Below are 16,153 nucleotides of genomic sequence, written 5' to 3' on the forward strand. Positions count from 1 at the left end.
TCTCCGATGTGGTCGGCCTGCTGCTTCGACTTTATGATGACATCATCTACGTATACCTCAATCTCCTTGTGTATAATATCATGGAATACAGTAGTCATTGCCCTCATGTAAGTTGCCCCAGCATTTTTCAAACCAAATGGCATTACTCGGTAGCATAAGTTCCCCATGGCATGATGAATGCCATCTTTTCCGCATCTTCTTCATCCATTAAAATCTAATGATCCCCTGCATAGCAATCCACAAAAGATTCAATTTCACGCTTGGCGCAATTATCGATCAAAATGTGGATATTTTGTAGTGGGAAATTATCCTTTGGACTTGCTTTGTTGAGATTGCGGTAATCAACGCATACTCTGATCTTGTCGTCCTTCTTTGGTACTGGCACAACATTAGCTAACCAAATGGGATATCGTGTGACCCGAATGACCTTTGCGTCCAACTTCTTGGTGATTTCTTCCTTAATCTTCACACTCATATCAGTTTTGAACTTTCTCAATTTTTGCTTGACGGGAGAGAATGCCAGGTTAGTGGGTAATTTGTGGACCACCAAATCAGTGCTCAAACTTGGCATGTCGTCATATGACCATGCAAAAATATCTTTGTATTCAATCAGTGCTTTGATTATCTCTTCCCTAATCTTTCGTTCAAGGTGGACGCTTATTTTAGTCTCTCTGATATTATCTGCGTCCCCTAAATTGATGGCTTCTGTATCATTCAGGTTGGGTTTGGGTCTTCCTTCAAAGTGATTTAATTCCTTACAAATCTCTTCAAAAGCCTCATCCTCATCCTCATCATATTCTGATTCGTAATCACACTCTACTTCTTGAATTATTATTTCAAAATCAGATTGATGTTTAAAACTGTGCTGAGGATTCCTCATGCGTACCATGTCATTAGAACCAGCGTAAAAAGAACTGTACAGAAAAGAAAAGAAAAACAAAAAAGAAAACCATCAGGAATGATGAAGAAAGGGAGATTGCATTTCATTGAATGATAAAAGATAACAAGGTTTGCATACTCAAACAGACTGAAAGATAACAATCTGGATTACAACCCTGGAATAACCCAGACAAACTGAAGGAAAATCTAAATAAATTACCAAAACTCCTTCCGAGTGGGAAGAGGAGTAGCCTTACAATTGTTAAGCTTTGTTTTTGGCCTGACAAATTGCACTTCCGCGTTGCTAAAACCTTCTCTAATTTTCACCATGTTTACATCATCGAACAATTTCTCGAATTTTTCAATTAATTCCTTGTCAGGATCAATCACATAACTGGGAATTGCTATTACTGGGCGACTTCTGGTACCGGACTTGACAAATGATCTAGAAAGATGCGAGACCGACTTTGGAAGGACCCATGCCCTCTGTTTCAATTTCCTGGCTCTTTTTATGTCTGCGACTGTGGGCTTGAATCCTAGGCCAAATGTTCCAAAATTTTTAGGGAGGGACACCGGTTGTATGATGCCCTGCAGAGATGAACCTAAACCTTTGCTTGGTACAAAACCATTCTTCAACATTTCAAAGGCCACCCTGACTGATGCGGCGGTTATCTTCAGATTTGGAATGTGTTTTCCCTCTAGAACTTTCTCGACCAACATCGTGTCAAAAACCTGGTAGACCCACGGCCCCTTGTCATATTCCATTTCAATGAATGGCACAACGGCATTGCTATGAGCGCACAAATTATCTTTGTCGTGCACAACTATTTCCTGTCTATCCCATTCAAATTTGACCATCTGGTGTAATGTTGATGGGACTGCTTTAGCTGCGTGAATCCATGGTCGACCTAACAGCAGATTGTAGGAAACAGATATGTCTAGCACCTAGAACTCCATTGTGAACTCAATTGGCCTTATTGTCAGCTCTAGCATTATATCCCCAACTGAATCTTTGCCTCTGCCATCAAATCCCCGCACGCAGATACTGTTCTTATGATTCCTCTCATCTTCTACTTTCAACTTACTCAGAGTGGAGAGAGGGCAAATGTTTGCACTAGAACCGTTATCGACCAATACCAGGGTAACCACGGAGTCCTCACATTTCACCATAAGGTAAAGAGCTGTGTTGTGCTCAGTACCTTCTACAGGCAATTCCTCGTCAGAAAAAGTGACTCTGTTCACTTCAAAAAATTTGTTGGCTATCTTTTCCAGATGATTCACTGAGATTTTATCGGAACATGAGCCTCATTCGGGATTTTCATTAAGGCTCGACGATACTCGTTTGAGTGGATTAACAATGTCAATATTGAAATCTGAGCAGGCATCTTTTTCAATTGTTCCACGATAGAATAGTCTTGCATCTTCATCTTTCTCAAGAATTCCTCTGCCTCTTCTTCAGTTACAGCTTTCTTCACTAATACTGGATTATCTTTAGCTTTTCTTAACTCCTCGGGGGCAAAGCATCTCCCCGAACGAGTCAAACCCTGGGTCTCACAGACTTCTTCTTTAACTTTTTTCCCTTTATAAGTCATTGTCACCCGTTCATAATTCCACAGAATAGCCCTGTTATTGACTATTGGTAACTGGGTTACTGGCTTAATAATGACATGATCTGTGCGGGCACCCTCCAAAATTACGATAGGTATGCTTTCCACTCCTGGCACAATCATTTTTACCCTTTCTTGTTTTTCTGCTACATCACTTAAAAACCTCTTCTTAACTATCATAGATGGTTCAATTGGCTTGACCTCACTGGACTGAATCATCATGACGGTCTGTGAAGGATTCCTGGGCTCCCCTCCCTTATGCATTATTTCAATCATAATTGTCTCTTGGTGGGTTGGCATCGGATTCTAGTTGATATTGAGCGCCTCTGGAGCTTGAACTTCAATTCTATTGGTATCAATGAGCTCCTAGATAGCACTTTTTAGGTGCCAGCACTTCTCCGTGTCATGACCCGGAGTACCAAAATAATATTCGCAGCTTACAGAATAATCCAGATTTTTTGGGAGAGGATTTGGCAATTTTGACTGTATCAGCCTTAGCATGTCCAGTTGTCTTAGCCTGTGAAACAGACTAGTATATAACTCTCCCAATGGAGTAAAAGTTTTCTTTTATTGCAACCTTTTATTCTTAAATGCTTGATTAGGTCGGAAATTGGTCCAGGAGTGTTTTGGTAGGCTTGTGGTGGTGGATAAGTGTTTTGGGGAATGGGCGCACGCCATTGCACGTAGACAGGAGGTTGGTTGTATGTTTGGGCGTGGTGGACAGAAAAATGAGGTTGTGGTGAGGGGTAATAGTGTTGGGGTGGATTATACTAGGTGTGGGGGTAAGTTCGGTGGTGGGGTCGAGGCTGATTATAGTGGTAAGATGAGCCTCTGGGTCCGAACCAAGCTCCTGAATCAATTGTCGCCACATCCTCTCTCTTCTTTTTCCCAATTATTCCTCTTGCGCCGCCCTGAATAGCCTGAGTGGTTTCCTTAATAGATGAATAGCTCATGATTTTATTCGACTTAAGCCCTTCTTCTACCATGCCCCCCATTTTCACCACTTCGTTGAAGGATTTGCCTACAACTGATACCAGATGACTGAAATAAGTGGGCTCTAAGGCCTGCAGGAAATAATCCACCATTTCACTTTCTTTCATCGGAGGGTCAACACTCGCTGCTTGCTCTCTTCAATAGAAACCATACTCTCTGAAACTTTCACTGTGCTTTTTCTCAAGTTTTATCAAGGACAGATGATCAAAAATGACCTAGAGATTGTACTGGAAGTGACAAGCAAATGCCTGGGCTAGATCATCCCATGTGTACCATCTTCCGTGATCTTGCCGGGTATACCATTCCAACACTGAACCACTCAAACTTTGACTGAAATATGCCATTAGCAATTCATCTTTCCCTCCAGCTCCCCTCATTTTGCTACAAAACCCTCTCAAGTGCGCTATTGGATCACCGTGCCTATCGTACAAATCAAACTTGGGCATCTTAAACCCTGCCGGTAATTGCACATCTGGAAACAAACATAGGTCTTTGTAAGCCACACTTACTTGACCTCCCAACCCCCGCATGTCCCTGAATGACTGTTCTAAACTTTTAACTTTCCTGAACATCTCCTTATGTTCGGGATTTTTGGACGGTTTCTCAGCTTCCACAGGAAGATCGAAATGAGGAGTGTAAGAATAGGGTTCCGGAGCTTTGAAAGTAGGCTCAAGGGGTAATACTGGTTGTCATGATCCTGGAATAAAGGCTCGCTGGAGTATCGGTGAATTGTAGCAGGCGGTGGTGCTACGAAGACAGGAGTGGCTGGTGGAGGAGGGTACAAAACTGGTTTTGATGGTAGAGCTTGCGGGGTTTGGGAGGTGGTACCTCGGTAGTGATGGTAAATAGGAAATCCTGCAGATGAATCATTAGTAGGATGTTCCTGGGTTTGGGTCAATGGCGGGATGAAATCAGGGTTGGCGGGGTAAGCTGGTGGTGGTTGCCCTTTTGCCGAGTCTTGGTACATTTCGGCCATCTACTGCTTAAACATATACATCTCTTCTTTCATCGAATTAACATCCAATTCTTCCACCTCTCTTGAAGGATCGATGCTACTCGCATCAAGTTCTTGGTTAGACATGATCAATTCGTCTTTGGACCTGGTGTTGTATGGATGGGTTGCCAGAATGCTCAACAAACTAACCACCTGCCTTAGTTCTACAGCATCAACAACAAACTCGCTAGTGATTAGATCTTAACAGATTGGTAACCGCATATTTGTGGAATGCAATGCACCTAAGTAATTAATCATTTCTATCATGTTTTTGCTCGATTTCTTGTGTCATCCCGGCTTTTCCTTATTTCCATGTGCAACTTCCCTTTTTCTCTCTCTTTTTTTTCTTTTTTTCTTGCCTTTCTTTGTTTGACTTCTCTTTGTTTTTTTTATTCTCTCGTTTCCCTTTCTTATTTTGTTTCCTTCTCACGATTTCTTATTTTCTTTCTCTTTTCTTTTGATTATGGACGAATCATATGGAGATTGCCTACATATCATGACCCCGCATGAATTAGACCGAGCGTAGTTCTGGGGTATAAGTGTAAAAATAAGTAATAAAACATTTTTGGGATTTTCAAAAAGCAAATACTTTGATTATAACGACTCAAAAACTAACAGACTCAAAAGAAACTAACAGACTTTAACAGAAAGAAAATACAGACTCAAGTAAAAAAAAATCACGAATACATTAATGCCTCAAATGCTCCTGGGGCCCGCGGGACATCATTCGGTCTCGCCACGGGCCAATATGCAAGATCCCTTTGAAGCCTCTCCAAGTCACTCATTATCTGTCGGACAAACGTCATCACTACCGCGAAGAAAGTGGTGCGAGTCATATCCTCATTTCACAACAATGTAGTTTGCGATGACTCTGACCCGCTCTTGTATTCTACCCTTTTCCTGAAGCAGACGCCCGACCTATTGTTTCCGGGCTTCTAACACCTGAGTGTCATGGAGATGTTGATTTTTCAACTGTTGCATTTCTTCCTTCATCTGAGCCATCAAATCATAACAGTGTTCCCTATCAGCCTTGAAGTCCTTGGCTTGCTTGGCTGCTTCATTCTCGAGGATAGTCATTTTTCTCTTCAGGCTGGTGATTGTTCCTTCATACTTTCTTTTCATTTGTTGCGCAAACTTTGCCCGCTTTTTCGCTCCTTTGACCATTGTGCCCGGACTTTGGCTAGGTTGGCCTCAAACTTTTCCAGGTCATCTTGACACTCAAGGGCTTTTTTTTAGACTGTTTATAAGCCTTTCATCCGCTCGGCTTCTTTCCAGGTTTCTAGCAGCTGTTCTCTTTTTCTGAATTTGGGCTTTGAGGGCTTCATTTTCCTGAGTTAGCTTTTTCTTCTCGCCTTCATCTGTGGCGACTTGCAAACCATTCTCAAACTGAAGGTCCATGACTTGCTTTTCTAGCCTGCCTATAGTGGCTCTGTACTCATTTTCTTTGGCCAGCCAATCCCATTGCTCTTGTGATGCTCCGACAAATTCTTGAAGATGAAGTCTTTTGGCCAGCCTTCCAAACTCAACTTCCCTTTTATACTAGGCAAGATATCCTGGTGCAACTTTACCTTTGGACAGATCACGCACTCGAGTGTTCGCCGTCAAGTACGAACATTCGCTCCAAATTGGGCGGACTGCTGCTTCATGAAACTGACCATCGGGACCAATCTCGACCACATGGCGAATAATGTCTTCATCCCTGACAACCATTTGATATCTCCCTAATTGTCTCAAAACTTGGTATGGGGCATAAGGCTGGATATTCCTGAGACCCATCAAAAGGAAATGAGGCCCGGTAGCTGGCATGTATATGATCTCATCTACGGGAAGCCACCCAAACGTCCACTCTATTTGACTTGCACTGATGGAACGGAGATGTGATACCTATTCTATAACCCCTTCTTGCAAGTTGATCCCATCAACCCTCATATAAAATTCCTCTATGCATGTTTTCTCTATCGACCCATAACTCAGGAATTGAGGACGATGGCATAGATGCTCAATCATCCACATCTGCAGCAACAAGTTGCACCCCTCAAAAAGGTCTCCTCCGGCTTTGCAGGCTGTGAGAGCGCGGAAGATTTCAGCTACTATCATGGGTACGAGGGTGCTTTTGGCCTGAATAAGCAAAGTGCTGACAACCCCAGCTATTCGTATGTCGATATTTCCATCTTTCCTAGGAAACACCAGAAGTCCCAAGAAGACCACCATAAAAGTAAAACACCTGTGATCTTCCCATTTGAGGCGGTTCCCTTTGCTACAAATTTTGTTTTCTTGATTGTTAATCCCTCCTATGTGACCGTATCTTTGGTATATAAACTGCAGAGTAGAAACTCTTATGGCCAAATCTGGGTTATGGACCCCCTGCTTATCTTTAAGGAATCTAGGAATTTGTGCACAACGACGACTCTTGGAGCAACCAGATACTTGTGTCTCAGAGGAACTTCAGAGCTCCCAATATATCCGGCTATTTCTTCCAGAGTTGGGGTGAGTTCAAAATCTGAGAAATAAAAAACGTTGTGGGCCGGGTCCCAGAATGTAACCAATGTTTTTATGGTGTCCCCTCTAGGCCTGATCTTCAACAACCCGGTGAGTCCTCCCAAGTATAGATTGACCTTATCTTTCCCTGATTTACCCAGATATACCCACCACATACACATCTCCAAAGGGATCTTGTTCATGACTGTTATTGGCAAATTTTGACTCGTGCTCATTCTGCACATTTATTAGGGTGATTAAGCAAAACCATGACTCATTTGACTCAAGAAAAGTTAATTTTTGAAATGGTCATTTCAAAAATAAAACCCGGCTTTGCAAATACGGCCTTTCAGCACTTCCGGGGAGAAGATTTTAAGGCTGTGCTTGCTAACCGGTCAAAAATTCGAAAAAGAGATCAAAGATGGTTGTTCTTGCTAAAATAGCCTTTCGGTATCCTTTTGGGAACATTCGGCTATTTTAGACAAAAATGGCATCACCCTGCTTATTTAAAATAAAATAATTTTTTTGTTCTTTTGGGCTATTTTTGCAAAAGGGAAGTTGGAGCCGATGGGGGTTGCCTACGTATCCCACATTCGGCAAAAATCAAACTGGCGTAGTTCGGGCAATTCTGACAAAACAAATACCAACTCTTTTTTTTCTTCTTTTTTCACAAAAATTTTCTGTTTTTTTTTTCAAAATTTTGGCAGAGTTTCGGTATGTTTTGGACATTGGTTTTCAAACAACAAACAATTATCTCTCTCAGTCCCCGCATTTTCTTTTTCAACTTTTCCTCTATAAGCCAGTCAACATGCAAATCCGAAGCAAATGAATGCACAAGTAGCAAGTAAAATGCATCAGGATGATCTTTTCATTTTGAGTAAACCTGTCCTAGACAGACCCAACCCCTGTGTTAAGTCTCCAAACTTAAATGCACATGATGCAAACAAACGTTCCTACTAGGGATACGGTATGAGGCTGAGTTATTCTAGGTTTAAAACCTGGGTATGTGTTCTAGACTGTGTACCCGAGCGGACAACTCGAGCCGAGGAGGGGGATACTTACCGGGAACCAAAAGGTCATACGGCTTAGTAACTTGTCCGAGCCTCTTTCTTATTTCAAGGTATGACACTAACAGAATAGGGAGTCTCGACCAGCGAGCACATCCCCGAAGATGAGAAGAGAAGGGTTTCGTACCAGTTTATATACAGTTCAAATTGTATCAAAGCTGTAAAAGCAATATTTAGCACATAAGGCCCAAACATGTAATCAGATAATAAATAAAGCCAAATATAACAATTCATCTAAGCTCGAATTATGAACCCCGAACCAAAAATTCTGGGTTCCAGTCTCCAGCAGAGTCGCCAGAGCTGTCACACCTCCTTTTTTCCTATACCCCGGAAAGGGTATAAGGGAGTTTTTTCCAACTTAAAGTGACAATCGAAACATGATTCATTTATTATTAAAAATTCAAAGTCGCCACTTGGGATAATTTATGGTATCCCAAGTCACCGGTTCAAATCCCGAATTGAGGAAAAGATTGACTCTGTTTTACAGTCCGTGAACACAGAAATTCGGGTAAAGAATTATGTTAACCCGGGAGAAGGTGTTAGACATTCCCGGGTTCCGTGGTTCTAGCACGGTCGCTCAACTGTTATAATTGGCCTATTATCTGATTTTAATACATGTTTTAGCCTATGGTTCAATTTTAACTTATTAACCGCTCTTATTCATTTTTTAGGAAGATTGCAACGTCATTTAAAATATGTCTTGAACCATGTCACATAAATGCACCCGCGATCCACGACACATTTTATTTAACGTTGTTGGGATTTGAATTTGGGTCACATGAAATGCACACCCGAGTTTAGGAAGGTAATTTTAAATTACGCGCCTAAAGCAACTACGCATTTTTCAACTTTGCGAGGACCATAGAAAATTCGCTAAATTGCATGCCTCGAATTATAAGGATTTAAAATTAATTAAATGAGGGCCATGAGTTTTGAGGTTTTATTGTGGATGGAGTGGTATAAATTGATAAGTACAAAAGGCCTAAAGAAGTGGGTTAGCTACATCTATATCACTGGAGTGTTTTGTTATAGCATACTACAATTCCGAAAGGTGGAGTTGGCATTTATGTGAAAATAACAAAAGACAGGTGCCAGTTTTGGGTTCATCTCCATATCATCTTCAAAAGATCGACTTTCATTTTCAAATTCTAGAAAGAAACTAATAAAATTTTATAACGAAATAATAAATCTTAAATGACCATATGAGCACAAAAAAACCATGCTGAGAACTATTCGGATGAACCAGAAGGAACAAAACAAACATGGACATACAAAAATACATTTTAAACTTGATTATAACAAAGAACACTTAAAGTAATTAATGTATTTAACACTATGCTAAAGAGAAAGTTGTAGTATCACCACTATAACTTCTACAGTACCATTTTAAAGCAGAGGAAGTTGAATCTTCACATGGTTAATTTAAGAAAATATGCAGCCAATAACATAAATTGAAGATAAGATCCTTCCACTAACGTAATCTATTTTTTTTTACATCTTAATGTTGACAAATTGTTCAACTTCACATACTTCTTTAAATTTTAAAATATAAACATGGTGCTACATGGGCTTGAAATCTAAATGTAAACAAAACAATATCTGCTGGTTACAAGTCATGAGCCAAGAAAAATTAAAAAAAATAAAAAATAATAAGGAAAAAAAAAACGAGACAGAGTCATGAACATACTAAAATAACGTTAACATTTGCAAATATCAATTCACTCAATCAAAGAAACATCATCCATGCGAACAGATCCAATACGAAAGAAACTTTATCAAAAGAACCAAATCAATTTGCTTCTGCTTCAATAAAGATGTTCCGACATTTTTTAACTCAAGAGCTTGAATTACATACCTACAAGAGAATGAATTCAAATAAATAAAATCTAAAAGTTATAGAGTCAATACAACAGCAACAACAAAATCTCTATCAACTCTTCTTCAAACCCAAGATTCAAGGCCCGAAATGTTGAAAGAAAAATTTAATAAAAAGTTTCAACCTAAATATCTCTCCTACCCCTCTCTTCTTTTCTTCTCAAATTTTCTCTTCTATTTATAGCATAATTTTCAAGATTTTTCAGATTAGTTTTTAAAAAAAAATATTTTATTATTTTTTAATTAAAAGAAATCCCACTTACAAATGACTTTTATTTTTTTATAAAAAAAATCTCACCTTTGTTTACCTTTATTTTTTAAATTTCAACTTTAATTACTTTTATCTTATTTAAAATCCCACTTTTTTTTACTTTTTAAAAGAGAATTCCACTTATTTAGCTTTTCTTAAAAAAACAATCCACTTTCTTTTGCTTTTCTTTTAAAAATGCTACTTTCTTTTACTTTAAATTTTTTTTTAATTTTCAGATACCTTTATATTTATTTTTTAATTCCAACTTTCTTTTACTTTTTATTTTTTTAAAATTTCCACAAAACTTTACTTTTATTTTTTAAATTTTCTACTTTCTTTTACTTTTTAAAAGAGAATTCTACCTACTTTTACTTTTATTTTTTTTATTCAATACTTCCCTTTTTCTTATTTTTTAAATCACTCCTGAAAATTAAAAAATAAATTAATATTTTTCGGAATTTTTTTATTATTTTAAATTACAAATAAAAATAAAATAATATTAATAGTAATAATTCACCTTTTAAAATTTTGTATTTTACCCTATAATAAAAAGTGTAACAAAGCTAAAAATTGTAGGTTAAAACCCTTAAAATATTTACATAGAAGAAGTGATAAAAAATTAAATATTGTCAAAAATTAGGTGCTCTCACACATCACCGTCTCTCCCACTTCTTGTTGTTACTGCCATAACATGATTGTTCCCACCCTTCGGGTTTACTACCGTATCACTTGGTAGCGCACCCTTAGGGAGAGTATTTAAAGACTATGAGATTTGGCCTAACTGCACCTCCAAGTTCCTGATAGAGGTATTGTGGGAAGACAACCGAACATCCGAGTCCGCATTCTTCTTCATCATCTGTTCAAACATCATGTCAATTCTACCCATATCATTGCTAGAAGAACTGGGACCTTGAGATGGAAATGGGGGCGGATTGTTTGGTTGTTGGTACATTGGGGGCCTTTGAAAGCCTTGCCCCCGGTTTCCTTGGTTTCCATTGTTCCATCCACCTTGATTGTTATTACCACCCCAATTGTTGTTATTACCGTTCCAATTTTCTTGGTTGGTTTGATTGTTGTTCTATTTTTCCCAGTTGTTTCTTTGGTTGTTGTTCCCCCAATTAGCATTGCCTTGTTGTTGATTTCCCCAATTGCCTTGGGGTCTCCATTGTTGTTGGTTGGAAGAATTGCCTCTTTGGCCTTGATAATTATTCACGTATTGCACCTCTTCACTTTGTTCATCATAATCATCATTTTGAAATCCACCACAATTATTATCAAATTACTCCGAATTCCCTCGGTTCCGTTTCCCTCTTTGTCTTCTTTTATTGACAAGCATGTTAACACCCTCTATGGCATTCACTTGGCACGGATTTTGAACTTGTTGCAACTTTGCCTTTGCTAGTTGGTTCATTGTAGTTGTCAACTCAGCTCTAGCCTGCCCATGATCATGTAATTCCTTGTGCAAATGGGTAACCGTGGGGTCACCCTGGGGCACATTGGCTCTACTTTGCCAAGCGGAAGAAGTGTCAGCCATCTTGTCAATAATGTCACAAGCCTCATCATACGACAGCTTCATGCCCCCAGCAAGTTGGTTCACTATACATTGGTTTGTTGTATTAATGCCCCGGTAGAAGGTTTGTTGGATCATCGCCTCAGTCATATCATTGTTGGGGCATTCCTTCACCACTGTTCTATAACACTCCCAAATCTCATGCAAAGGTTTCGTGGGCTCTTGCTTGAACGCCAAGATCTCATCTCTCAATGCAGTCATATACCCCGGAGAGAAAAAATTTGCAATGAACTTGTCCGCCAACTCATCCCAAGTAGTGATGGAATGGCTGGGAAGTCGCTCGAGCCAATCCAATGCCTTCCCTCTAAGTGAGAATGGGAAGAGTCTCAACCTAAGAGCATCCTCGGACATATTAGTTTGCTTGCTCCCCCAACATATATCCACGAACCCCTTGAGATGTTTTTAAGCATTTTGATTTGCATCGCCCGTGAAGTACCCGCGTTACTCTAGTAAGGTCAACATCACATTGGTTATTTGAAAGTTGCCCCCCGGATTCGGGGTGGGACAATAGCACTTGCATAGCCTTGGTCCGGAAGCACTCCAGGAGCCACTCTGGAGGTGGCGGAGGAGGGTCTGAAATATTGTCATTAACATTAGCATTAGCCTAGCGGCCTCTACGTTGTCCTTGAGGTACAAGAGGCACCTCATCATCTCCGACATCATCTACCTCCTCCCCCTGCAATCACATTTCCAAGAGGGTCATTTGCATTGTTCGCTACCATTTGGTACCTGAGTTGTGACACAAAAACTTAGTAACAAAGAAGGAAAGAAGAACAATACACAAAACTATTTACATGGATAGCCAAAACCGCTAGCTCCCCGGTAACGGCGCCAAAAAGTGATCGCGGCCTACCCTGCACTACTATTGAGTAGCGAGAGAGGGTCAAAGCAGCTTTTACCCGATTTAGGGTCAGGATCGATTTCCACAGAAAGCTAGATATTGGAGTCGGGTATATATCTAATTTAGAGTTGAGCATGTGTTCCAAATTACACTTCTAAATATTTTTGGGTTTTTTTTTTACCTCTACTTTTATCAAACTACAATGGTAAATTAAACTAGAATAAGCTAAGAATAAAATGTTGTGGTTTGTTCAAATGGTTTAAAAGGCACTAAGGTAGTGACTTTCGCCTAGGTGGTCAATTGACAGATACTTGAGTCTAAGGCATGATTGACATATTTGGGAAGTATGATATAACCGTTGCACGATTTACCCACTCTACACCTCTCGATGGTTCAAGTGATTTTGCCCGAATTGACTTTCTCAAGACCAATTGGATATGCAAATTTGCACCAGCAATCAAGGTTCAAGTCGGGTATTACTCTCTCGAGGTTTAACCCTTTAATTGGGGCTATCAATCTCTTGAGTACGCCCCAGTTCCTTGTTGGACCAATTTCAGAGATTCAAGCTCTCTTTCTCAAGAAGAGCTCAAGTCAACTAAACACAAACTAGTGTTTGCAACCACTAACTCAGCAATTAAACATGAAATTAGCCCAAATATCAAACACCCATAGTCAATCTAGCCCTAAAACACAAGACCCATCAATTACCTACACTCCGGTTGAGCCACAACCCTAGCTTATGGGTTTAGCTACTCATAATTAAAGAAGAAAAGCAAGAAATAGATGAAGAATAACTCGTATTAATTAATTACTAAGATAAACAAGAAGATTCAATGTTGAAATGTAGATAAAATTTCCCAAAATAGATAAAATATTTGAACCCACGAGCGCAACTCTTAGCTAAAACTATCTGATGACCTAAAAATGGGAAAAGAAGCTATTTATACTAAGCTGAAAAATCTGGACAAAAATACCACTGCAGGGCTAGTACAGACCGCACAAAATCACGTGCGGCCACACTAAGGCTCTAGACTTGAAAATCGAACTCTCTGAACTGGGGCAATGCGTACCGCACAGGATGGACTGCAGCCACGATGGCCTCTAGTGCAATCCGCATGAAATGGAGCGTGGACCACATTGGCTTCAATCTCAAAAATAGCAACTCTCTGATCCTTGGTTGTGCGGACCGCACTAAATCTAGTGCGGCCGCAGTAACTTCAGTGCGGATCGCATTAAATCCCATACGCCATTGCCTGAGTTGCATACTCTCTGAACCTCATTTGTACGGACCGCACAGAATGGTGTGCGGCCGCATTGGCCTTGTTTTGCCTGAACTTTGTCTTGCCTTGATACTTGTGCAAGTTTCACTCCTTTTGAGATGATCTTTGACATCTTGTCACTTTGTTGATCAAACCTACAATCAAGCACAACTTGTGAGCCTTTGGGACTATTTTGTACACATTTCTAATCAAAACTTAAGCAAGAAGGAGTATAAAATGTAGCAAAATCCCTAGTTATCAATTACCAAAAATATATTTACAAGGGGTGTCTTTACAAAGCCTTTCCTCCGGGAAATTCTTAAACAAAAAATAAAAAAGGGGAAGACGATATAAGTCTATTCTTCACCCTCACTACTCTCTGGATCATCTCCGGAACCCTCGTCCGATGTGGTCGAAAATGTCGATTCTTCCTCCAAGATTCGGGCTTCCTCAATCTCAACTGAGATATCGGCGCCTTTGGCGCTTGATTCCTCGAGAGCCTCCCCCCTTGCCTGCGAACGGGCGTAAGCAACGACCCGAGTCAGCTTCTGCTGGGCCTTCTCTGAAATCTCTTTGGCCCGATCATTTATAGTAACGGCATCTTTCATGTATGAAGACGCATTTTCTTCGGCCTCAGACTTGGCTACGGATAGTGCAGCGGGCTCCTTATGACAACTCTGAAGAAGACCCTGAATCGATGCCAACTCCGTCCACAAAAGGTCTCTCTCCGAGGTCACGGCCTCATTTTGCCCCCTCAGCTCGAGGATCTCCGCATTCTTGGCTGCAACCTCTTCCTGAAGTTGCCCTACCAGGGCATCCTTTTACCCAATCTGCAAAGTCAAAACAAGTTGGTGAGTGTTGAATTATAAGAACAAAAAGGTGAGTTCATGGATGCCATGTTACCTGCTCAACGAGGCCAGCCCTTTCCTGGCGCACTCCTTCCAAATTCGCCCGAAGTCAGCTCAACTCCTCCCCCTTTCGGGCAGAGGAGGCCTCCGACTCCTTCAGCACTGAGGTGATATTCTCGAGCTCCTTCCCGCAGCATGAAAGCTCATCTTGAAGCCTATAAACGGCATGGTCGTACATTTTCTTAGCCTGCAACAACATAGAAAAGTTAGAAAGTCAAGAACAAAGATTTAAAGCGCAAATAATATGTCAAGAGTATCACCTGCTTCTGAATCCTCTCCCCCTCAGCGAGAGCAACGGGAGCGTCGAGATCAATGTCTTCATCAACATAAGCGAAGAAGTCTTCGAGCACATCTTCCCCACCATGAGAGGCCCCTATGTTGATATCCAATTTTTCCCTGTATATTTTCATATGCACAATACTCTCAAAATAGCATATATATAAATATATAAGTATGTCCAAGTGTTTCAATATTTTACTAATTTCTAAAAGATTTTTAAATCAATTTGTTGCCCATTTTAGCAGTACAAAAACCAATAATTATTCCCAAAATTATCATTTGGTGAATAACTTACTTTATTCTCATATTTATACCAAAATATAGCTAAGGTAATTTTTATACATTTTTTACAAATTTATTTGGTATTTTAAAAGCTAAATTGCATATAATTGCAATTTTAGCCTATTTTAAGATTAATAGCATTTTATAATAATGAAATTGGTTCCAATATTTTTAAATTAATATTTATATATTATTAATTGACTTAGTACTTTTAATTTATTTGTAGAAGTCATTTTTTTAATTTCTTTAAAATAAAAGGGGAACAACTGGCTATTTAAAATCTGGCCCTATTCCATTTCAATTATAGCCCAAATTGATCCCCCTAATTGACCCAATTTTGAATCCCAAATGGACTGGCCCAATTTCTATTTAACTCGACACCTGACCCATTTATCCAACCCGCCCGACTCCCTTTTTAATCCAGGTCGTTGATCATTTTGATCAATGGCCACGAATTCCCCTTTCCTTTTTTAATCCGCCCACACCCCTAACCCTACCTCATTTTCTTTCTATCAGCCGCCTCTGAATACCCTCAAACTCTCTCAAACTCCCTCGAAGGTTCCTGAAACCCTAATCGTCTTCTACCATTTTCAACCTCAATCTCACCGGAATCCATGGCCTCTCAGGCCATTGATGGCCTATACTTACCTCCCTCCGCTCTTGAACGCTTGGTGCTCGAAGTTTCGAGGTCTGACCTCGATGGTGTCCGTTCAGATCTTCTCCGATTCAAGCTTCTATGGCCTCTCCTGCCTTGCTCCGATATATCCAAGCATTATGAGCCTATTTCTGACTCATCCGACTCAAGATCAGACCTTTTTCCAAGCCTTTCTCGTTTAGGGTTCCTCTGAAACCCTAGCTATTCGAGGTTTTC

At 40.1% G+C, this 16,153-nt stretch overlaps 1 protein-coding gene across 1 annotated transcript; it reads right to left on the minus strand.

Annotated features, from left to right (window-relative positions):
• Window positions 1-214: 214 nt before the first annotated feature.
• Window positions 215-4,009, minus strand: LOC138891232 (uncharacterized). Its single transcript, XM_070174430.1, has 7 exons — window positions 3,708-4,009; window positions 3,330-3,614; window positions 2,928-3,003; window positions 1,926-2,142; window positions 1,100-1,787; window positions 776-914; window positions 215-637 (listed from the first exon to the last, which is right to left on the minus strand). The coding sequence occupies exons 1-7, from the start codon at window positions 4,007-4,009 to the stop codon at window positions 215-217; spliced, it is 2,130 nt and encodes a 709-aa protein (XP_070030531.1).
• Window positions 4,010-16,153: the final 12,144 nt, after the last annotated feature.

The sequence above is a fragment of the Nicotiana sylvestris genome, chromosome 1 (genome assembly GCF_000393655.2).
Source record: "Nicotiana sylvestris chromosome 1, ASM39365v2, whole genome shotgun sequence".
In the NCBI taxonomy this organism is placed as follows: Eukaryota; Viridiplantae; Streptophyta; class Magnoliopsida; order Solanales; family Solanaceae; genus Nicotiana; species Nicotiana sylvestris.

Excerpts from the sequence above, each read along its gene's own strand:
- LOC138891232 (XM_070174430.1), bottom strand. The coding sequence starts at position 4,009 with ATGCGGGGGTTGGGAGGTCAAGTAAGTGTGGCTTACAAAGACCTATGT. Across the intron at positions 3,615-3,707 it reads GCATTTGCTTGTCACTTCCA|AGAGCAAGCAGCGAGTGTTG; the intron begins GTACAATCTCTA and ends TTTCTATTGAAG. Across the intron at positions 3,004-3,329 it reads ACAATTGATTCAGGAGCTTG|GCTAAGACAACTGGACATGC; the intron begins GTTCGGACCCAG and ends TCTGTTTCACAG.